Below are 22,712 nucleotides of genomic sequence, written 5' to 3'. Positions count from 1 at the left end.
GTCTCATGGTGATTGACCCAAAATCATCAGTCAGCTTTAATGGCTATGGTGGGACTAGAACTCTATCTCACCTTTCACAACTCTACTGCTGTTTGGCCCAAAAATTACCCAATCACCTTTCAAGGCTAAGGTGAGACTAAAATTCTCAGACTGGAGATTGGGCGACAGTTACTCATGGAGATTTTCTAGAAAGAGATGACTAATACTAATACTAAGATTACCACTTGCTTACAAAACGAATTTTAAAGATTTTTTATTATTTACTCTGCTTAAAAGAAGGGGGTGGGGAAGTGAGCGAACCACTCAGACTGCGTCCTCTCCCTCCAACCTCTTCGCAGTGAAGAGGCGGAACGGTCATCAATAGCAGACGGCAGTTACAAGAAGTAGCACCGTCTACCCGCTTCGCGCTCAGGAGAGAACGCTACGCCTCCTCCTCGTGGTTCGCTCAGCCGATCACTTTCGAGTGCATTTCTCTAGTTGGATACTATAGAAATGATCCCTGAAAGTATAGTCTTAATGGATCCTTCCGCGACTCCACGGCCTCACCCGCAGCCACCCGTCTTCAGGTCACAGCGACCGCCTCCCTAAACACAAACAGGGCTTCGCGGTCTTCGTTCCTTCCACAGCCAGTAATACAATTTCGAACACCCCGATTAATTTATTTACAAAACCACTGTTCCAAAGCATATATTGTTATCAAAACGAGAGATCCCATAAGCCTCCTGGTTTTAGATTTGCATCGGGGAACGGGACAACCAATCACGCGTCACCTGGAGGAGGAGCTTCTTTACTCAGGGGCTCAGATACACGTCCGGAAAAGGCGGGTCCTGCAAAGCGTCACTCTCGATAGGACGCTGTTAACTATTTCACTGCCGAAAGACTGCAGGTGAGAGAATTCCTTTCAAATGAGAGCTGCGTCTATTTCCTTAAACAAGCTGCTATCCGCTTCATTTGCTAAGTCCTCGTCCTATGCACGTGTTTATCGGAATAAACGCTCCTTAAGTTGTCACACAGGGTTGCAAACGGCTGGAAGGAGGGAGAATGTAATGCAATTTCGACCTAAGTCAACGTTTATTTATTTATTTATTTATTTATTTATAATTGCATTTATATCCCTTGCGGACTCAGGGCGGCTGACAATGATTAAAATACTAACATATACATCTAATTAAAAATTGGTTAAAAAGAAATATTTAAATACGTCAAATTTAAAAGTAATTAAAACCCCTTTAAAATTCCTTAGGCCAGTCCTGCGAGCTGGAACAACCACGTCTTGAGGGCGCGGCGGAAGGAAGGGAGATCGGGGTCTTCAAACTTGGCCCTTTTATGACTTGTGGACTTCAACTCCCAGAATTCCTCAGCCAGCGTGCCTGGCTGAGGAATTCTGGGAGTTGAAGTCCACAAGTCATAAAAGGGCCAAGTTTGAAGACCCCTGGTTTAGATATTTATGATTTATTTTTTTATATTGTAAACTGCCTAGAGTCACTTTGGATAGTGAGATGTACAGCATATACATTTAATAAATAAATAAACAGGCATCCTATGATCACAAAGCCAACTTTTTTTTTTTTTTTGCAAACATACTAGATCTTAATTCCCCAAACCCTTAAAACCCTCATTGGGTTTGATCTTTATTTAGCATTACGAGTTGTAAACAGGGTGTGTACCTTAATGCACCATGTGGATCTGGCAAATTGTGGGTTCTTCAAAAAAAAAAAGATGCTCTGAGAGTTTTTGAAAGACATCAAAACACTTCCACATCGTTACCGCTAACACAGCTTATCCCACTACCAGTGTTTCTCAAACTTGGGAACTTTAAGGACGTATGGACTTCAATTCCCAGAATTCCCCAGCCAGTAAGGGTTAAAGTCCACACTTTTTAAAAGTTGCCGCAGTTGAGAAACAGTGCCTTAAGCCAGGGGTCTCCAACCTGTGGGCCATGGCCTCCTGGCCACCGGGCTACGGGACAGGCTGGCCAGTGCGCCTACTCATCCTCACTCGTGCTAGCCCCATGGCCGCATGGCGTAAACAGGGCTCCGTGCGGCCTAAACGGGGCTCCGCGCTGCCTAAATGGGGCTCTCTCTGTGCGATGAAAACAGGGCGCCATGTGGCCTAAACAGGGCTCCGCACGGCCTAAATGGGGCTCTGGACAGCCTAAACGGGGCTCTGCACGATGAAAACAGGGCACCATGTGGCCTAAATAGGGCTCCGCACGGCCTAAATGGGGCTCTGGACAGCCTAAATGGGGCTCTACGCGATGAAAACAGGGCTCCATGCGGCCTAAATGGGGCTCTGTGCGATGAAAACAGGGCGCCATGAGGCCTAAACGGGGCTCCGCGTGGCCAAAACGGGGCTCCTCGTAGCCTACATGGGGCTCCATGTGGCCTAAACGGGGATCCACGTGGCTTAAATGGGGATCCGTGTGGCAAAAACAGGGCACCATGGGGCCTAAATGGCACCACGTGGCAAAAACAGGGCAGCACTAGTACCCATGTGGCAAAAACAGGGCCCGATCACTTTCGAGTGCATTTCTCTAGTTGGATACTATAGAAATGATCCTGAAAGTATAGTCCCAGCATCTTAAAAATTGAGGGGATTAAAAATATCCAGTGAAAAGTGAATTTTTCCTGAATTATTGCAGAGGTCTGTGCAGGTTTACTACAATAAAATAATTACTAAAAAAGAACAGAAAATCCTTAAGCGACAAGGAAAGCTTGATGCTCAACACGTGCAAACCCGCTTCTCCTCCATCAGAAAAAAAGGAAATTCGGAGAGCGTGGGAACGCAACCGCGTGAAAACTATACACGAGAATACGACGGGAAAAATTTTCTTTCATTTTACTTAGTTAAAAAAAGGGGGTGGGAAAGCGAGCGAACCACTCAGACTGCGTCCTCTCCCTCCAACCTCTTCGCAATGAAGAGGCGGAACGGTCATCAATAGCAGAAGGCAGCTACGTGAAGTAGCACCGTCTGCCCGCTTCGCGCTCAGGAGAGAACGCTACGCCTCCTCCTCGTGGTTCGCTCAGCCGATCACTTTCGAGTGCATTTCTCTAGTTGGATACTATAGAAATGATCCCTGAAAGTATAGTCTTAATGGGTCATTTCGCGACTCCACGGCCTCATCCGCAGCCACCCCTCTTCAGGTCACAGCGACCGCCTCCCGAACCACGAACACGGGTCGGCGGCCTTGTTTCCTTCCACAGCCAATCATACATTCCTAAAATCCCCGCGGAAATTATTTGGAAAAATATGTTCCAGAACGTATATTGATAGCAATCCGAGCGAGCCCATAAGCCTCCTGGGTTTCGTTTTTTTTTAGATTTGCATAGGGGAAACGGACAACCAATCACGCTCCACCTGGAGGAGGAGCTTTACTCGTTTCAATTACCAAGCTTTCCTCCTATGCCCGCGTCTATGGTTAATGGACGCTCCTGAACTTTAATAATAGTAAGATAAAAGATAACCTTTATTGTCATTTTTTTTACTGTGGGCACAACGGCACACATCAAAAAATTAAATATAGTTGCCCGCTCTCAAAGTAAAACACATATATGACACACACCTAAAACATACTATATACACAACATATAGACCCACGTAACAAATATTAAATACTGTCCATCTTGAATATATAACGGAAGGAGGAAGCTTGAGAGTTCACAAGGTTAATGCTGTATGGAATGAAACTATAGCTGAAATAATAAAAAAGTTGGAAGGGACCTTGGAGGTCATCTAGTCCAACCCACTGCTCAGGCAGGAAACCCTATACATTTCAGACAAATGGCTGCAACTTGTAGTATTGCAAAGCGTTGCAAGCAAAGCCAAGGAGGCAGAATTGGGTGCAATTCGGATTAGCAATGGGCAATTAGGAAAGTCAACCATTCAGACAACTTTTTTCTGCACCTGGATTCATATAAAAGTACTTAAGACCTCAGCTGGGTAACTATCCCCAAAGTAAGACATATTAAAAAGGAGGGAGGGGGGAATCACGTTATAGTTGGAGACTGTCAACCTATCGCCACCTTCCGTTCGCACGACGTTTGATCACCCCTGGGGTGCATCCTATATTAAGCGATGACGGGTGTAAATCTCGGCCCAGGACGGTGTCCGGTTTACAGTCTGCGGACTCCGCGTCCTTACAATCCTTCCAAACCCCTTTTTTTCTTCTAACCTTCGCTGTAACTCGGGACTTACGCGTTCAAATGCAAAAAAAAATAAAATAATGGAAAATGCCCCAGCAGATTCTAATTGGGGCCCGGGCAAAGGCGGGGGGTGGGAGGTCCGGAGGATGCATCCAGCGCCGGCTACGCCGTGCAAACGTTTGCATCGGTCCCGAACCGGGCCGCGCGCCAAACGCTCCGCCAAAATCCACCTTGCAGCTTTGCAGCGAAAAAGCGTGCAAGGCCCGCGTGCAAGGCCATCTCCGCTTCCACGAGCTCGTTAAAAAAAAAGAACAACCCACGATGCACCCGTGTCTGAGTGCATTTCACGCGTCTTTCCTAGACAAAACGCCTTTTGGAAGAAACAGACGCGCCTGGGGCCGATTGAGACCCGTGAAAAGTTTGCAAGGCGAAAAACCTCGTTTGCAAGAAAACGAGCGCAAAGCGCACACTCGCCTCCCCGTTTGCACGCGCGGATTACCTTTCTTGAGCAGCTTCTTCACTTTGACGTAGTTGCCCTGCTTGACGTAGTCGTGCAGACGAGCTTCGGGGCTCTCGAGTTTCACGGTCCCGAGTTTGACCGGGCAGGGAATGGGAAGGGTATGGGCCATGCTCCCTGCGGGAAAGAGACGTTAAGAAGGAGTTCCCCCCCCCCCAGACCTCCGTCCCTGCGGGGGGGGGGAGGGAGACCATGTCACTTGCTCTAAAAACCCATCCCTTTTGCAAGCTTCCACGTCGCGATGTGGACCTCTAGGTCGTGTGAACCCATCTAACCCGTGTCTGCGTGCGACTATCCATTCCTACCCTTGAGGACGACAGAGTGGGGAGCTTCCAGGGACGCGTCGGGGGTCTCTTGTGTCGTTTGGATGAACCCATTTTTTTTCCCTCGCGAGGGGTTTAGAGCGCACGTGTAGACGTGCGAAGGGAAAGGGGCGGGGGGCGGGGCGGGACTCAAACTATCCTTCTGAAAGACCAAGGAAGTAAATTAAGAGAAAATTATAAAAGAATTGCTGTCACGGGCAAAAAAATAAAAGCAGCCTAGAATGAGGGTTTGGTTGCAATCGCTAGATTAATATCCCAGTACGTCCTTATAAAATATCCAGAGTGTTAATCTAGAGGGTTTATCTATTTAATTCAAAGGTCGAAGCTTTCCTGATCTTACGCCTTTTAATGAAATCGTGAAATTTAATTCAATAAATTAAGAAAGTTTAGCCTTTTAATAAAAAAAGGATTGGTGTATCCATCTCCAATCATCCATGCATATATAGTGTCTCTCTCTATCCATCCATCCACCCATCCACATCTCTCTCTCACTTCACATCTATCGTCTATAATCTATCCATCCACACATCTCTATCCAACTCTCCATATCTATCCATCCATCTCTTTATTCATCTCTCCATATCTCTTATCATCTATCTGTCAATCTCTCTCTTCATCCATCCATCATTCATATCCCTATCCAACTCTCCATATCTATCCATCCATCTCTATTCATCTCTCCATACCTCTATCATCTACCTATTTGTCAATATCTCTCTATCCATCCATCCATCCATCATCCACACCTTTCTATCCATCTCTCCAAATCTATCTCTGTCCATCATCCACATCTCTATCCATCTCTCCATATCCATCCATCCATCTTCTCTATTCATCTCTCCATATCTATCCATCCATCTTTCTCTATTCATCTCTCCATCTCTCTATCAATCCTCTATCTGTCAATCTCTCTCTATCCATCCATCCATCATCCACATCTTTCTATCCATCTCTCCAAACCTATCTATCTCTATCCATCTCTCCATATCCATCCATCCATCTCTCTAGCCATCTCTCTGTATCCATCCATCCATTCTCCATTCATCTCTCCATATCTATCATCTGTCTATCTATCCATCCATCCATCATCCACATATCTCTATCCATCTCTCCGTATCCATCCATCCATCTTGTCTCTCTTCATGTCTGTCTGTCTGTCTGTCTGTCTGTCTATCTGTCTATCTGTCTATCTATCTATCTATCTATCCCCCCTCTCTCCCAATCAATGGATCAATCAATCAATCACATTTATACCCGCCCATCTATCTCACTATCCCAAACGACTCTGGCCTCAGTTATTCCGCTGATCAGGAGAGAGATGAACATTTCTATTTGGAGAAATTTACTACGGATGGCGGCCCCCTCCCCACCTTCATCATTTCGGATTTTTCCTCTCTAGGGCTGTTCACTTCCCGGACTTGGGTTCAAAGCTTGGGGTTCCGCGTGCGCCGACAGCCCCCCTCCTCTCTCTCTCCTCCCCCCCCACCGCAGACCTCCTTAGATGTCGGGTCGATCTGCGCCCCCACTTGCCCCCCCTTCGTCCCCCACTCCACGACCCCCGTTCCCGCAGAGAAACCTCATCTGCCCCGCGACCCCCGCGGGGCACACACCAACCCACCTCGGCGGCCGACTTTTGCTTTTTTCAACTGCCGAGGAATTCAGTTGAGGCCGGCGGATGCCGTCACCGCGTTCTCCCCACTGCGTTAAATGCAGAGGAGGGGGGGCGGGAAGGAGGAGGGAACAGCGCAAAATGGGGGGGGGCGCTTCCACGCACCCGTCCCCTCCCCCTCCGGAGAGCTTGCAAAAATTGCATCCTGGGGTTTGTGTTTGCACGGGAAAGCCGTTGGGAATGGGATTGCACCACCTTTTGGGGAACCGGGATTTTTTTTTAAAAAAAAAAATATATTTTATTAATTAATTGTTAAATTTATTTGCCGCTTGTCTCACCCTAGGGGGGCTACTCTCTCTAGGCGGCTTATAAATCATGAAAAGGAAGAAAAGTGAGAGAAAGTGGAAACGGAAGGGAAGCAAAATAGTAAAAACGAAGCTAGACAAGAACGTGAAAAAGGGAAAAAATGTGATTTTCCCCCCCCCTTTGGGTTTTGTGTTTTAATTTTCTTGAATTAAAAAATGAAGTAAAATAAACAATAAACAATGAAAAAGAACATGACGAGAACACGTCAATAATAAAACATCAATTATCACATTTTTATTTATTAAATGTATATCCTAATCTTAACTAGTCAACGGATTCTTCGGTGGTTTATAACGGCTTTTCAACCTTTTCACTCATTGTACCACTTTTAGGATATGGCGACATCCGAGTACCACCAGTCGCCTAGCAAGGTGTCAAAAACTTGATGACCCCCCAAAAAAACCCCCCAGAAAAAAGTGATAAAGTACAGGTAGTCCTCGACTTAAAACAGTTCACTTAGTGACTGTTCGAAGTTATAAGGGCACTGAAAAAAAGTGCCCCCCAAGCCATAGCCGAGCAAGATACCTGCCCACCCGGTGGCGCTCTTCCTCCTGTCCGAGGTTTTCATTGTTGTGAGCATTTCTGTTGAGGATTGGCAGCGGGGGTGGGGTGGGGGGTGTTTGGTTTTTATTCCCCCCNCCCCCCGTCTGCTGGGTGGTTGCAGCAGGTTTTGGTCACTTCACATGACCCTGGGACACTGTGACCGTCATAAATATGAATCAGTTGCCAAGCATCTGAATATAAATCACAAGACCCTGGAGATGCTGCAACATTCCAGCTGATCGGTGCTTCTTCTGGGCTCAGCAGAAGCGTCAGGATCAGCGCTTGAGATCCAGCTGGAGCCTGGCGTTGATCCTGGCGCTTCTGCTGAGCCCTGACAGCCCCGAAGAAGTGCCGATCAGCTGGAGCCTGGCACTGATCCTGGCGCTTCCGCTGAGCCCTGACAGCCCTGCAGCTCCAGCCGTCTCTCGCTCAGGCTTCTGCGGTGCTGCCACTGGTTCAGCTCATTCCCCTCCCACACTACCACTTTTCTAGGATGGTTGTGTACCACCTGCCAGGTGCCAATGTACCACAGGTGGTACCCGTACCACTGGTTGAAAAGCCCTTGTTTATAATGTTCAGGATGAGCTTTGGAGGATCAGAACTGGATAAACTGTTGAATTATGATAATGATGATAGCCAAGCCTCAGTGGTCAGGAGCAGTATATCCCCTGGGATAGAGAATTCCCTATGCTAGGGAATTAGACCCATGTGTGTGAGAGAGACCGAGGCTTACGTAGAGCTTCCATATTCAGCCCAGCTCTATCTTTGAATGCCAAGTATGGGCCAGGTGAGAATTTTTGGGAGAGGACGCTTGAAAATCATGGGTTATCGAGTCCAGTTGAATCAGAGAAGGTGGAAAGGACTCAAAATCCTGCATTTTTTTTTTTTGAATGAATGGAGCAAACTTGTGGAAGCCACAAGGATTTTCTCTAAGGGGAAGAGTTCAGTCAGATTTGAAGTCTTGCATATTTTTTTGCTTTTTGCTTTCATTGTTACCTGGACTGTTCCTCATCCAGGGGCCAATCCAATTTAGCGCCTCAATAATAATAATAACAACAACAACAATAACAACAGTAGTAGTAGTAGTAGTAAAGTTGGGACCTTGGAGGTCATCTAGTCCAACCCCCTGCTCAGATAGAAAACCCTATACCATTTCATACAAATGGCTGTCCAGTCTCTTCTTAAAAACTTCCAGTGTTGGAACATTCACAGATTCTGGAGGCAGGTTGTTCCACTGTTTAATTTTTTCTCACTGTGAGGAATTTTCTCCTTAGTTCTAGGTTGCTTCTTTCTTTGGTTAGTTTCCATCCGTTGCTTCTTGTCCTGCCTTCAGGTGCTTTGGAGAATATGTTGACCCCCTTTTCTTTGTGGCAACCTTTGAGTTATTGGAAGGCTGCTATCATGTCTCCCCTCGTCCTTCTCTTCATTAAACTAGACATACCCAATTCCAGCAACCGTTCCTTATATGCTTTGGCCTCCAGTCCCCTAATCATCTTTGTTGCTCTTCTCTGTACTCTTTCTAGAGTCTCAGCATCTTTTTTATATCGTGGTCACCAAAACTGGATGCAGTATTCCAAGTGTGGCCTTACCAAGGCCTTGTAAAGTGGTATTAACGTTTCACGTGATCTTGATTCTATCCTTCTGTTAATGCAGCCTAGAACTGTGTTGGCTTTTTTGGCAGCTGCAGCACACGGCTGGCTCATATTTAAGCGATTGTGCACTAGGACGTTCGATGACGGTTAGTCAGCTATTTTGTTTTTTTTTGCATCCACACAAAGTACTGGCAAATCCTTGAGTTACGACCACAATTGAGTTCAAAATTTCCATTGCTAAGCCACAGTTCTTAGGTGAATTTTGCCCCATTTTACAGCCTTTCTTGCCACAGCTGTTAAGTGAATCACTCCAGTTGTTAAGTTGGTAACACGGTCATTAAGCGAATCTGGCTTCCCCATTGACTTTACTTTTCAGAACCCTGCAAAAAAGTAATCACATGACCCTCCCAGGACACTGCAACTGTCATAAGTACAAGTTACTTGCCATGCATCTGAATTTTGATCACAAGTACCTTGGGTCTGCTGCAACGTTCATAAGTGTGAAAAATGCTGATCAGTCACTTTTTCCAGTGCCATTGTAATTTAGTCACTAAGCCAGGGGTCTTCAAACTGGGCCCTTTTATGACTCACGGACTTCAACTCCCAGAATTCCTCAGCCAGCATGCCTGGCTGAGGAATTCTGGTAGTTGAAGTCCGTGAGTCATAAAAGGGCCTAGTTTGAAGACCCCTGCATTGAGCAAATGGTGAGCCTGCCCATCGTTTGACCAACTCCCAGAATCCTCTCCAGCACCGTCAAGTGTCTGAACTTCAACTCCCAGAATCCTCTCGAGTGAGCCTGTCGAGAAGCTGTCCCCTTCCTCAAGGGATTGAACTTCAACTCCCAGAATCCTCCCCAGCCGGCGCATGCTCGTTCCGGCCGTCCCAAAGCGAAAGCCCTCCGCCCCCGCAAGTGGCTGGATTGTAACCCCGCCCCCTGAATTCTTTCTTCGGCGCAGGCGCGCTATCCGCGAGGCTTCTTGGGAGTTGAAGTCCATCGCCTCAGGAAGGCGGGGAAGCATGGACGGTGCCCGCTGTTTTCCCTCATGGAGCTCAGGGATTTGGGCACCTTCCCCTTGGCGCCGGCTTGGCGGGCGAAGCTAACGGCCGCCGGTTTCCAGACGGCCCAGGAGGTGCTGGAGGTCGGGCCTTGCCAGCTGAGCAAAGGTATCGCGGCCGGCTGAGGGAAACCGGTTTTCCCGCCCAAAGAAAAAAACTTCGCCAATTTGGGCCGAGCTGAGCTTTGCTCTTCGGTTCCTTCCTCACGACCACCTCCTGAGGGAGGTTTAATGGTCGCCTTCTTGTCCTCCGTCCTTTGGAGCGCTTGGTGTCTTTTTCGGGGAAAAGTTTGGAACTCGGATGGGTTTCTGGGCCTCGATAAACCGAAATCGCCTTTTCTTTGACAGGATTTAACCATCCCATACCTTGTCGGCCGGAGCTTTGTGTGGTGGAGGAGGATATTTTTTTTTTGTACCCCTTAAATGGGGTTGGGGGGTCTCCAGGGGGGGGCAGATTCACAACTAGTGCTCATCTATTTACTTTGCTTTATTTATTAAATCTCTATGGCGCCCATCTCCCCTAGAATAGAGGTCCCCAAACCTTGACAATGTTAAGACTTGTGGACTTCAACTCCCAGAATTCCTCAGCCAGCCAAACTGGCTGAGGAATTCTAGGACTTGAAGTCCACAAGTCTTAAAGTTACCAAGGTTGGAGACCCCTTCCCTAGAAGATGACTAGCTAAACATATATCCTGGGTTGGTATTAAAAACAATAACTAGGCATTTTGTCATGCATAACTTTGTATAACATTCTCTCTCCCTAAAATTCTCTTGTATTGCCTATGAGTAGAACTCCGTGTGTGTTGTATATTATACAATAGTGAGATGGGCAGTGTATAATTTTGATTGACCCGGCAGATTACATCCCAGAGTTATCTCAGAACCATTACATCACATCTTTCAAAAATCCTGGAGCACCATGGAATTACCTGAGGATTGGAAAAGGGCTGATGTGGTTCCCATCTTCAAGAAAGGGAAAAAAACAGACCCAGGAAACTACAGACCAATCAGTCTAACATCAATACCTGGGAAGATCCTGGAAAAGATAATCAAAAAACAGATCAACTAGAAGCAAACAAAGTTATAACCTGTAGCCAGCACGGGTTTGTTAAAAACAGATCATGCCAAACCAATCTTATCTCGTTCTTTGATAAAGTGACCAGATTAGTACAGGACTTTTCAACCTTTTCACCCATTGTACCACTTTTAGGATATGGCAATATCCAAGTACCACCAGTCGCCTAACAAGGTGTCAAAAACTTGATGACCAAAAAAAGGGGAAAAAGTGATAAAGTACAGGTAGTCCTCGACTTACAACAGTTCGCTTAGTGACTGTTCGAAGTTACAATGGCACTGAAAAAAGTGCCCCCCAAGCCACAGCCGAGCAAGACACCTGCCTGCCCACCCGGCCGCGCTCTTCCTCCTGTCCGAGGTTTTCATTGTTGTGAGCATTTCTGTTGAGGATTGGCAGCAGGGGTGGGGTGGGGGGTGTTTGGTTTTTATTCCCCCCGTCTGCTGGGTGGTTGCAGCCGGTTTTGGTCACTTCACATGACCCTGGGACACTGTGACCGTCATAAATATGAATCAGTGGCCAAGCATCTGAATGTAAATCACAAGACCCTGGAGATGCTGCAACATTCCAGCTTGATTGGTGCTTCTTCAGGGCTCAGCAGAAGCACCAGGATCAGTGCTGCTTTCCAGCTGGAGCCTGGCGCTGATCCTGGCGCTTCCACTGAGCCCTGACAGCCCTGCAGCTCCAGCCGTCTCTCGCTCAGGCTTGTGCGGTGCTGCCACCGGTTCAGCTCATTCCCTTCCCACGCTACCACTTTTCTAGGATGGTCGCGTACCACCTGCCAGGTGCCAATGTACCACAGGTGGTACCCGTACCACTGGTTGAAAAGCCCTGGATTAGTAGACCAGCAAAACACTGTAGACATAGTATGCTTAGATTTCAGTAAGGCATTTGACAAACTAGATCACAATCTACTGCTTGGTAAGTTAGAAAAAGGTGGAATAGATAGACAACATCACCACCAGATGGATTTGTAGCTGGCTGAAAACCGTGCTCAATGAGTAGTCCTCAATGGTACTACATCCACATGGAGAGAAGTAAGCAGTGGGGTACCACAAGGCTCCATCTTAGGCCCAGGACTCTTCAATATCTTCACCAATGACTTAAATGAGGGAATAGAAGGGGAACTCATCATGTTGAAGGAGTTGATTCATAACATGAGTTCAAAGAATCTTGTGTCACTTTCTGGATTTTTATGGCATTTTATAAATTGTAATGTAAGATACATTAATTTCTAAGGTAACAAAATAAATTGGAGAATAAACTCAGTGGGTTTTGCTTTTCAGTGGACAACACTGTAGGAATGCACTGTTATCTTAGTTGACCACAAGGTGATGCTATCATACCATGCTTTAGTTTTCATTAAAAAAAAAAGGGTGGGTTTAAAGAAGCAGAAATAAAATGAGGAATAAAAGGGATTTTTAGATATATCAAAACCCTAAGAAAATATATGGCACTTAATTTTGGGAAAGCTTCATATTTTTCCTTCATACCCGTTGTTTATTCATGCTCTGCCCTTCTCTACTGCAATTTATCAGTATATAAAAAGAACAGTTAATAACAAACAGGTTGAAACATTTGTAGTAATTAAAAAGCAATTGCCCAGTAGCAGCCACAGCAAAACAAAAAAACTTAAAAGTTTCAACTAACTAGAACATTCTTTGTCGGTATTCCCTAAAGAAGGATACCTCTTTAAGTGGCTATTAGTTAACTAAATGTGCCTCTTTTAAATTATATTAATATATTCGGTATTTTGATTTTCCAGAGATTGGCCTTTCTAAAGAGGATGCTCTAGAAATTTTAAAGGTGATCAAACAGGAGCAGCAAAGCGATGGAGCAAAGACTTCTGAGGAAGCAGAAGCCGTTAAGAAGAGTACAGCCCTGGAACTGTTGGAAAAAGAGCAGATTCAAGGATTCATCGTCACCTTTTGCTCCGCCCTGGATGACATCCTGGGTGGAGGTGTGCAGCTCACCAAAATCACGGAGATCTGCGGAGTGCCAGGTGTCGGAAAAACACAATTGTGGTAAAACACACTACTAAAGCTCACATTTCTGTAATTTGCCCTTGTTTATCATTCTCTTTGAAAAATCTTGCTGACTTTATTAACTGTTAGCAAGAAAACTTAGACTTATCTATCGCTTCACAATGCTTTACTGCCCTCTCTGAGCAGTTTGCAGAGTCAGCCTATTTGACCCCAACAATCTGGGTCCTCATTTTACCCACCTCGGAAGGACGGAAGGCTGAGTCAACCTTGAGCTGGTCAGGATCGAACTCCTGGCAGTGGACAGAGCTAGCCTGCAATACTGTATTCTAACCATTGCACCACCATAGCTCTTCAAGCTGATACCATCAAATCTTGATGAATTGAAATCACCAAGGTTGTTTAGTCTCATTTCCCAAAGCTTGGCATCCAGAAGCCCATTCCCAATACAGGCTAAATAGATCAAGTGGCTGGTGAAAGAAACTTCTCTCTGAGAGGTTGGTCTAGTGCAATTTTAAGACTTATGGACTTCAAATTCCAGAATTCCCCAGCTAGCAGAGCTGGCTGAAGAATTCTGGGAGTTGAAGTCCATAAGTCTTAAAACAGGGTTGTGGTGGGGAAAATAGGAGGAAGGAGTAGTATATACGTTCACTGCCTTATTTATAAAGATAATGAAGGTGGGATGAAAATCTAATAAAGAATATGGAAAGCTACTACCAGCCAGAGCAATTAACTGGGAAAGAGTTAAAACTGGCTAGATAGTGTTCTGTCCCAGCCTATGTGAGTCCTCGTTAATTCACAAGGACAAACCCCTCTTTTACTAAGTAGGCTGGAAATGCAGGAAAAACAAACCCCTTTTATTAATTAGGTACAGTCCTGCAAAATGTCCCAAACAAAACAATGCAAACAGAGAATTGTTCAAGGCAAACAGAACGCAATTCCAACAGAGAATTGTTCACAAGCAAGGCAAACAAAACAAGATTCCTTGAAACGAGTCCTTTGCAAACGGTTGCCTTCAACAACCAGCACCGCCCACATCTTCCCTTTTTTATTATGCAGCCCCGAGGCGTGGATGCTCAATGCCTTCTCCTCCTCCCTTGGAGTCGCCCCATTGCCTCTCTCTGTCCTGTTCTTGTTGCCTGTCTGCGTTTGCCAGCGTCTATCATGTCTTCCAGCTGTGAGTCCTCTTGAGTCTGACTCGGTTTCCCTGCACAGCTGAGTCTCAGCCTGAGCACGATTGGAGGGGTCAGGCTCTTCATCAGATTGTAAGTCCTGGAGCTCATCAGAGCCTTCCTCCGACTCTGATGGCTCTCCAGGCCCCCCCTCCTCCTCCTCTGATTCCCCAGACTCAGCTCCGGGTCCACTGGCTGGCATGGACTCACAAAAGATAGGAACAGTCAGATCTTAAAAAATGACCGCTTAACTCTCAGCATATGTACTACTAGCATTTCTGTTAGTGAACTCCTACAGCAGGGGGTCTTCAAACTTGGCCCTTTTATGACTTGTGGACTTCAACTCCCAGAATTCCTCAGCCAGGCATGCGTGCCTGTCCTACAGACTGAAAAAAATCTCTTGATCAGCTTTTGATCCTGAATTTACCGGCTGGCTTTCAGCAAATTCATTTCAGCCAGTGTGCCGCATTTAATGTAGGTTATAATATTGGCATCTATCTTAAAAAGATCTAAGAATTCCCATTATGGATATAATGGCTGGATTTCTACACTTGATTGAAGCCGTGTTTTGTTTGGCTTTGGCGTAGCTTAACCAAGCGGTCCTATTTAATAAGTATTTGAATTGAATACATAGAGCCTTTTGCCACCGGGATAGTATAATACCTAGGACAGTGATGGCGAACCTTTTAGAGACTGAGTGCCCAAACTGCAACCCAAAACCCACTTATTTATCGCCGGGTGCCAGGTGGGCGTGGCTGTGGTGGTCATGGCAGACTGGGTGGGTGTGGGCAAGGTGGGCATGGTCACCTCGATGTTGCTCGTAGGGAGGGACGCCTGTGGGGGCTGGGCAGGGTTGGGGGAGATCCAGGGGTCTCTGGCAGGTGGGACGGTGGGCAGGAGGCTCGTCCTGTGGGGTGAGGTGAGGTGAGGCAGGGCGGGGGTGCCATTGTCGCAGGGCAAGGTGAGGCCGGGGCCAGGGCGGCTGCTGCCTGACACCATCGGCCCCCGCACACAGAGGCCAGCGAGCGCATGGAGGCCGACAGTGTCCATCAGCAGCCACAGCCTGCCGGCCCCTCAACCGGCGCACTCTGGGGCTCCGCAGCCTGGCACCAGCAGTTCAGAGAAGCCGCCTCTGAGCTAGACAGCCGTCCGACAGCTGAGGAGGCGATGCAGTGGGTCGTGCCCAGGAAAAGGAGAGCATGCGAGGCCAGGAGGGATGGGATGGGATGGGATGGGGGGAGGGAAGCCAGCCGTGCCGGGATGCATCCGGCCACGTGGGACCTCAGTGAGTTAACAGGCGGCTGGTTGAAGAGGGACGGTTGCCATCTCTGGGCCATGGCGCGCGTGCCCACAGAGAGGGCTCCGAGTGCCGCCTCTGGCACGCGTGCCATAGGTTCGCCACCACTGACCTAGGAAATGACAGTAAGAGCTCATCTTCCTCAGGTTTTCCTTCCTGTTCATAGAATTAATGAACCAGGCTTTTTTTCCATTCCAAGAGAAGCCAGATACAAAATCAGGAGTTTTGGCGCCGTGCCTTCTCACTATTATATATAGTCCTCACTTCTAAACCACAGTGGAGCCCAAAGTTTCTGTTGCTAAGCAAGTCAGTTGTTAGGTGAGTTTGCCCCATTTTATGAACTTTCCTGCCACAGTTGTTAAGTAAATCACTGCAGTTGTTAAGTTAGTAACACAGTTGTTAATTGAAGCTGGCTTCCCCCATTAACTTTACTTGTCAGAGGGTTGCAAAAGCTGATCACATGACATCGGGACACAGCAGCCGTCATAAATGCGTGCCAGTTGCCAAGCCCCCGAATTTTGATCACATGACCACAGGTGATCAAAGTGTCATAAGTGTGGGGAAACAGTCATAAGTCATTTTTTAAAGGCCCATTGTAAAGATCTACCGTCTTTTTACTTTTCCTTTAGTTCTGTCACATTCATCATTTGTGGTGTCTTTTGAAAGACTCGCCTCACTCTCAGTTCTGCCTTTTTTGACAGATCCCACAATTTCTGGAGGGAGGTAACTTTTCTATTCGTTTTTTCTATTCCCCTCCTTTCATTTCCCATATATGATTCTTTTACTCTTCTTCAGCATTTTAGAGAATTCTGCACATACCCACCTTGGCCTCTTTTGATTTCTCTCTCTCTCTTTTTTTTTTTTTTTCTTGCGGGGATTGTTTGCGATTGCTCTTTCAGTGTGTCATTTTGCAGGACTTCCTACCCCTCCTGTACAATTTTCTTCCTTGGGATCCCAGGGCCATTGGAACTGACCTTTCCTTCCTTAGAGTTCATCAAAATCTGCTCTCTTTCTCCTTTCTCTTTCTCCAGATATCATTAATTCAAGGCTAACGTGTTCACTTCTCTCCCCCACCCCCCCGAGATACCTGTCATTTTCACTTCTTTAAACAATTCAACTCTTGATGGTGAGAATTAGATCCGGGTTGGCAAATCCCCTTGTTTTTCTTTTTTTAAATACGGTATCTTCCGAAAAATGAAGTCGGCAAGAGAGAACAAGAATTTGTTTCGACCTTTGACGCTTGGCCGATTCCCAGCAGATGTCAGGATAATTGAAATTTTCCATTATCAATATTGCCTGCCTCTTTGAAAGGCTGGTCATCTAATGCAAATAGATCAATAGCCATTAACCTTGGTGGCCGTGTGACAGCCACTGAAGGCCATCCGCTGGGAGACTCGTGGGCTTTCTTGTGTGCTTGGCTGGCCACTGTGAGAACAGACTGCTGGACTAGATGGGCCCTAATTATGTTCCTATGACCTCATGACCCCATCTTTATCTTCTGCCTGTCCAAACTGTCGGTAATAAACTCTCATAATCCTATCCTGGTTTTTGTTTCTCTCTGTATTCTTAGAGATAATATTCTTTTAACAATGTAAGCCAGGGGTGTCAAACTCAATTTCATTGAGGGCCGCATCAGCATTGCCGTTGCCCTCAGAGGGCTGGGTGGGTGTGGCCAGGGTGGGTGCAGCCTACTGGGTGGGCGTGGATGGAGTGGGTGTGGCCTACTGGGTGGGTATGGCCAGCTCTACATCGTTGGCGTCAAGGGTGCCTGTGGGGGCCTGGGCAGGAGTGGGACAGATCTGAGGGTCTCCGGCAGAAGGGGGTGGGACCAGGGCAAGCGCCAAGGCATGGTCCATTTCTTCATTCCTCACAAAGGGGGACCCCTCCCCAGCATGCACCCAGGGGGCGGGGCCGACACGGCAGGGCCTGGTTCCTCGCTGTTTCCAGACGGCCTTGTGGAGCTAAGACTGAATGCGTTTCAGCATAGATGGCCACCACAAAATTGTACATTGGCTCCCGCCTGGCCTGGGCCAGGGCCAAGGCAGAGGGGGCCGTTCCCTCACTGTTTCCAGGATGGCTTCACGGGCCACATGAAACCACTTCGCAGGCCGCATCCAGCTCCTGGGCCTTGTGTTTGACATGTCTGATGTAAGCCATCCAGAGACACCTTGTGGCGAGATAGGTGGCAAATACATTTAATCAATCAATCAATAATATATTTTCAATCACGTATTTTATACAGGGTTTCCACGCTTTTTCCTCAATTTCTGAACAAGCATATTTTGTTCTTTACATTTAATTCAACACTCCCACACCCTTTCTGTTGAGTTTGTTCCATCTGAATAAATTGCTACTTTGCCCTGCTATACATGCCAGTGTTAAGTATCTTCCCACCAACTTTCAACAACGTACCCATAGAGGAGTATATTTGCAGCTCAGGGTTGAACTGTGGGGTCCTTGGTGCTCTCTGAGCTTGGCTGTCTTTTTGCAGACTTTTCAGGAATGTTCACCTAAACTCATTTGTTTTCCTGATTTAGGATTTCCCTGTTTCTTTTCTGCACTCTGCGCGTTGGTGTAAAAACTTCAGACGTTTCGAATTCTATCTACTGATTTCTCTGTTGTAATGTCCTGCAAAAATTCCTCATCCTCGTTCCTGCTGCTGCACTGCGTTCAGTTTTCTTGGCCCCAATCTTTGGCTACATATTGGGGAGAATCCCGTTTCTTTCCAGGAGTCGTTCATGAGGGTAAGATAGGTTACAGTCACGAAATTCTTGCGATGTAAACAGATTCTTAAAATAACAGAATAACAGAGTCGAAAGGGGTCTTGGAGGTCTTCCAGTCCAACCCTTTGCTCAAGCAGGAGACCCCATTTCAGACAAATGGCTGTCCAAGTTCTTCTTAAAAATTTCCAGTGTTGGAGCACCCACAACTTCTGGAGGCAAGTTGTTCCAATGATTAATTGTTCTCACTGTCAAGAAATTTCTCCTTAGTTCTAGGTTGCTTCTCTCTTCGATTAGTTTCCATCCGTTGCTTCTTGTTCTGCCTTTAGGTGCTTTGGAGAATAGCTTGACTCCCTCTTCTTTGTGGCAGCCCCTCAAAGATAGCACTGCTATCATGTCACCCCTGGTCCCTCTCTCTGTTAGACTAGACCAGTAGTGGCAAACCTATGGCACACGTGTCAGAGTCGGCACTCAGAGCCCTCTCTGTGGGCACGCGTGTCGTGCCCTGGAGATGGCGAGGGACTGGGCCTCGCCACCCTGGCCCCACCCACCCAGTCTGCCATCAGCACCGCGACCACGCCCTCCCGGCACCCGGTGATAAATAAGTGGGTTTTGGGTTGCAGTTTGGGCACTGGGTCTCTAAAAGGTTCGCCATCACTGGACTAGACATACCCAATTCCTGCAACCGTTCTACATATATTTCAATCTCCAGTCCCCTGATCATCTTTATTGCTCTTTGCACTCTTTCTGAAGTCTCAACATCAAATGTAAGACTGACATTGTAGAGCAGCTTCCCAAGGAAAGTGTCTGTTCTAATTATGTAACGATGCTTTTGTAAAAAAATCCTGTTCCATTTCCCCCCCCCCCCGTTATATAATTACTTTGTGAGCCCCGAATCCATGGGATCGAAATCATTCTAATCAACAATATAAATGTTTGCAATAAACATTACACAACATCCCCTCTGCTGCCTTTTTCTAGCTTTGTTGCTAAATGTTTTTAACAGCTACGCCGAGGTCCTCCAGATGTTGCTATTGCTTGTCCCACTAAAATATGTCAGAAACACTCTCCCATCTTCCACCTCTGTGCAGCAGCCGAGGGAAATTTGGTAACCCTCATTTTCATTTTTACAGAACCTGGCACGGTACGTTTATTCTTAACCAGGGTTTGTGTCACGTTCCATCCTGCAGTCTTGTTTCGTGAAAGTGTAGCTTAGGATCGCTCTCCATTTAAGATTCAGATGTAAGACTAAATTGCTTAATTGAAACAGAAGGAAAGGCTTCTGTTCTTATGGTTGGGCCAGAATGAGAGAGGGAGGTGTTGAAATCTGGAATGAGGCTTGTTCCCATCACAATAAATTTATGCATCTGAGCCCTGCTATTATGAATATATTGGATTGCATAAAACGCTGAACAATAAGGCTTTGGAAATAATGCAGAAAAGGTAGCACTTGTAAGCAATTCCTTAAAGCAGGGGGCAACTGCAGAATCTCAGGAAAGACACTCCTACCCACTCCGGGGCACCTTTTCTGAATTATTTCCAAAGCTCTGCACAACCCCACTGTGTACCGTAGGAGTATTTTGTATGATGAAGCTGTTCTGGAAAGAAATAAACCCGAGTACAGCAGATTACTTAAAATGCATTGCAATCTTGTTCGTTTGCAAAATGGCAAGGTTCATATCCAGCCATAAAATGGATGGAGTAACTTTATCCTAGTTCGGGGCGTGTTAAACTAAGTCCTGTTAAATAAATGATGATGATGATGATGATGATGATGATGATGATGATGATGATGAAGTTGGAAGGGACCTTGGAGGTCATCTAGTCCAACCCCCTGCTCAGGCAGGAAACCCTATACCATTTCGGACAAATGGCTGTCCAGTTTCTTCTTAAAAACTTCCAGTGTTGGAGCATTCACTGCTTCTGGAGGCAGGTTGTTCCACTGGTTAATTGTTCTAACTGTCAGGAAGTTTCTCCTTAGTTCTAGGTTGCTTNTCCTTCTCTTCATTAAACTAGACATACCCAATTCCAGCAACCGTTCCTTATATGTTTTAGCCTCCAGTCCCCTGATCATCTTTGTTGCTCTTCTCTGCACTCTTTCTAGAGTCTCAACATCTTTTTTACATCGTGGTGACCAAAACTGGATGCCGTATTCCAAGTGTGGCCTTACCAAGGCCTTGTAAAGTGGTATTAATACTTTCTGTGATCTTGATTCTATCCCTCTGTTAATGCAGCCTAGCACTGTGTTGGCCTTTTTGGCAGCTGCAGCACACTGCTGGCTTATATTTAAGTGATTGTCCACTAGGATTCCGAGATCCCTCTCACAGTTACTACTATTGAGCAAGGTACCCCCTATACTATACCTGTACATTTGGTTTTTCTTGCCTAAATGTAGAACCTTACTTTTTTCACCACGTGTCTGTGAATGATGCATATGCTTTGGGGACTTGGTTGTGTTGATTTTAATGCTCACTGTTTGTAGACACTGCCCCAGGCTTGTTCATACGTCCTGACATTGAGGTCTTGTTGTAAGTAATGGGATTTCCAAATACAGTCTTAACCAATAAAGGAAAATATTTGTATGTCAGGGTTGAAATGAGGGGACAGCTCACAGTTGAAATAATGGACTAGCACTGATGTTACCTAGTTTGGGTAATGAAACATCTGCAAAAAAACAACCAAGCTCAGAAAGCACCAAGGACCCCATACAGTCTTTAATTTTTATGGTATAATGGTGCAAGGCACCTGGATAAAAACTGGATGACTGAGTTTTAGTCCTGCCTTAGGCATAAAGCCAGCTGGATGACTTTGGGCTGCTCACTCTCAGGTGTAAGAACAGGGGTCTTCAAACTTGGCCCTTTCATGACTTGTGGACTTCAACTCCCAGAACTCCTCAGCCAGCGTGCCTGGTGGAGGAATTATGGGAGTTGAAGTCCACAAGTCGTAAAAGGGCCAAGTTTGAAGACCCCTGTATAAGAAGAAGGATAGGGCAAACCAATTCTCAAAAATGTTGCCAAGACAACTGCAGGGACTTATCCAGGCAGTCATCAAGAGTAAAGTCTAACTAGTTCTTCTTCTTTCTCCTCACCCTTCAGACTACAAATCTTAAAAGTTCTTCACCAAAGAAATTGGAGTGGTGTTTTTTTCCCATTCAATATGCCCTTTGACAGATAAAAGATTGATTTCTTTGGCTAAGGATTGATTGCTTATGTACCATCAACTTGACTCTTAGTAACCGCATAGATTTTTTTTCCCCCATGACGATCTGTTTTTCAGATCTTCAAACAATGTACTTCTCACCACTGTAACTGAGTCCCTCACCCTTGCTGTTGGTCATCTTCTTCTCTTTCTTTCCACCTTTCCCAACATTAGAGGCTTCTCCACACAGCTAAATCTTTGCATGATGTGTCCAAAATAGAATGATTTGAGTCTAGTCATTTGTGCCTCAAGTGAGTCTGGGTTGATTTGTTTGATGATAACATTGGTTCGTTTTCTTGACTGTCAATGGTCTTTGCAGGAGTCTTCTCCAACACCAAAGTTCAGAAGCCTCACTACTCTTCCTGTACTGCTTCAAAGTCCAACTTCACTATCCACAGAGTCAAGCATGGCCATACCATAGCTTGCAAAGTTCTGCTCTTTGTAGAAATAGACACATCATGGCTTCTGAATGTGTTTTCCAAGGCCTTCATGGCTGTTCTACCAAGTTCTAGTCTACAGCATAACTCTTGACTGCTTGTTCTTTTATTATTGTTATTCAGTTGCTAAGTCATGTCCGGACTCTTTGCAACCCCATGGACTACAGCAGAGGTCCCCAACCTTTTGGGCACCAGGGACAGGTTCTGTGGAGAAAGGTTTTTCCACAGACCGGAGAATGCGTGGTTTTGTGTGCTGCCTGCATTCCATGGATGGGGCTTTGCTTGTTTCTGTGGACCGGTTGCTGGCATGCCGTGGCCCAATACCGGTCCACGGACCGGGGGTTGGGGACCACTGAACTACAGCATGCTAGGTTGATGGTTGCTTTTAAAAGGAAAACAGTAACACTTTGACATCTTGGTTGTCAATTCTAAGGCTGGTTGTTGTACCTGTTGTCATTCATTTGGTGGTCTTTATATTTAGCATACAAAATAGCAGAGTTGGAAGGGACCTTGGAGGTTTTCTAGTCCAATCCCCTGCTCAAGCAGGAGACCTTATGCCAGGGGTCTTCAAACTTGGCCCTTTTATGACTTGTGGACTTCAACTCCCAGAATTCCTTAGCCAGTGTGTCTGGCTGAGGAATTCTGAGAGCTGAAGACCCCTGCCTTATACCATTCTGGACAATTGCC

The 22,712-nt window shown here is 46.2% G+C and overlaps 1 protein-coding gene and 3 non-coding genes across 4 annotated transcripts; 1 reads left to right on the top strand and 3 right to left on the bottom strand.

Moving 5' to 3' along the window:
• Positions 1 to 298: 298 nt before the first annotated feature.
• On the bottom strand, positions 299 to 515 carry LOC114923474. The gene has a single exon (XR_003810636.1). It is a non-coding gene; the product is annotated as a small nucleolar RNA U3 (small nucleolar RNA).
• Positions 516 to 2,457: 1,942 nt separating this feature from the next.
• On the bottom strand, positions 2,458 to 2,574 carry LOC114923476. The gene has a single exon (XR_003810637.1). It is a non-coding gene; the product is annotated as a small nucleolar RNA U3 (small nucleolar RNA).
• A 301-nt stretch (positions 2,575 to 2,875) lies between these two features.
• LOC114923473 lies at positions 2,876 to 3,092 on the bottom strand. The gene has a single exon (XR_003810635.1). It is a non-coding gene; the product is annotated as a small nucleolar RNA U3 (small nucleolar RNA).
• A 6,989-nt stretch (positions 3,093 to 10,081) lies between these two features.
• On the top strand, positions 10,082 to 13,247 carry LOC107298340 (DNA repair protein RAD51 homolog 3-like). Its single transcript, XM_015827717.1, has 2 exons — positions 10,082 to 10,256; positions 12,985 to 13,247. Exons 1-2 carry the CDS (start codon positions 10,136 to 10,138, stop codon positions 13,245 to 13,247), a joined length of 384 nt encoding a protein of 127 aa, XP_015683203.1. The 5' UTR covers positions 10,082 to 10,135.
• Positions 13,248 to 22,712: the final 9,465 nt, after the last annotated feature.

The sequence above is a fragment of the Protobothrops mucrosquamatus genome, unplaced genomic scaffold, assembly GCF_001527695.2.
Source record: "Protobothrops mucrosquamatus isolate PMUCROS unplaced genomic scaffold, P.Mucros_1.0 scaffold3897, whole genome shotgun sequence".
NCBI lineage: Eukaryota > Metazoa > Chordata > Lepidosauria > Squamata > Viperidae > Protobothrops > Protobothrops mucrosquamatus.
The sequence above is the reverse complement of the archived record's forward strand: the minus strand, read 5'-3'. Positions and strand labels throughout refer to the sequence as shown.

Coding starts and splice junctions, on each gene's coding strand:
- LOC107298340 (XM_015827717.1), top strand. CDS start 10,136: ATGGAGCTCAGGGATTTGGGCACCTTCCCCTTGGCGCCGGCTTGGCGG. Junction 10,257..12,984: donor GCCTTGCCAGCTGAGCAAAG/GTATCGCGGCCG, acceptor TTGATTTTCCAG/AGATTGGCCTTTCTAAAGAG.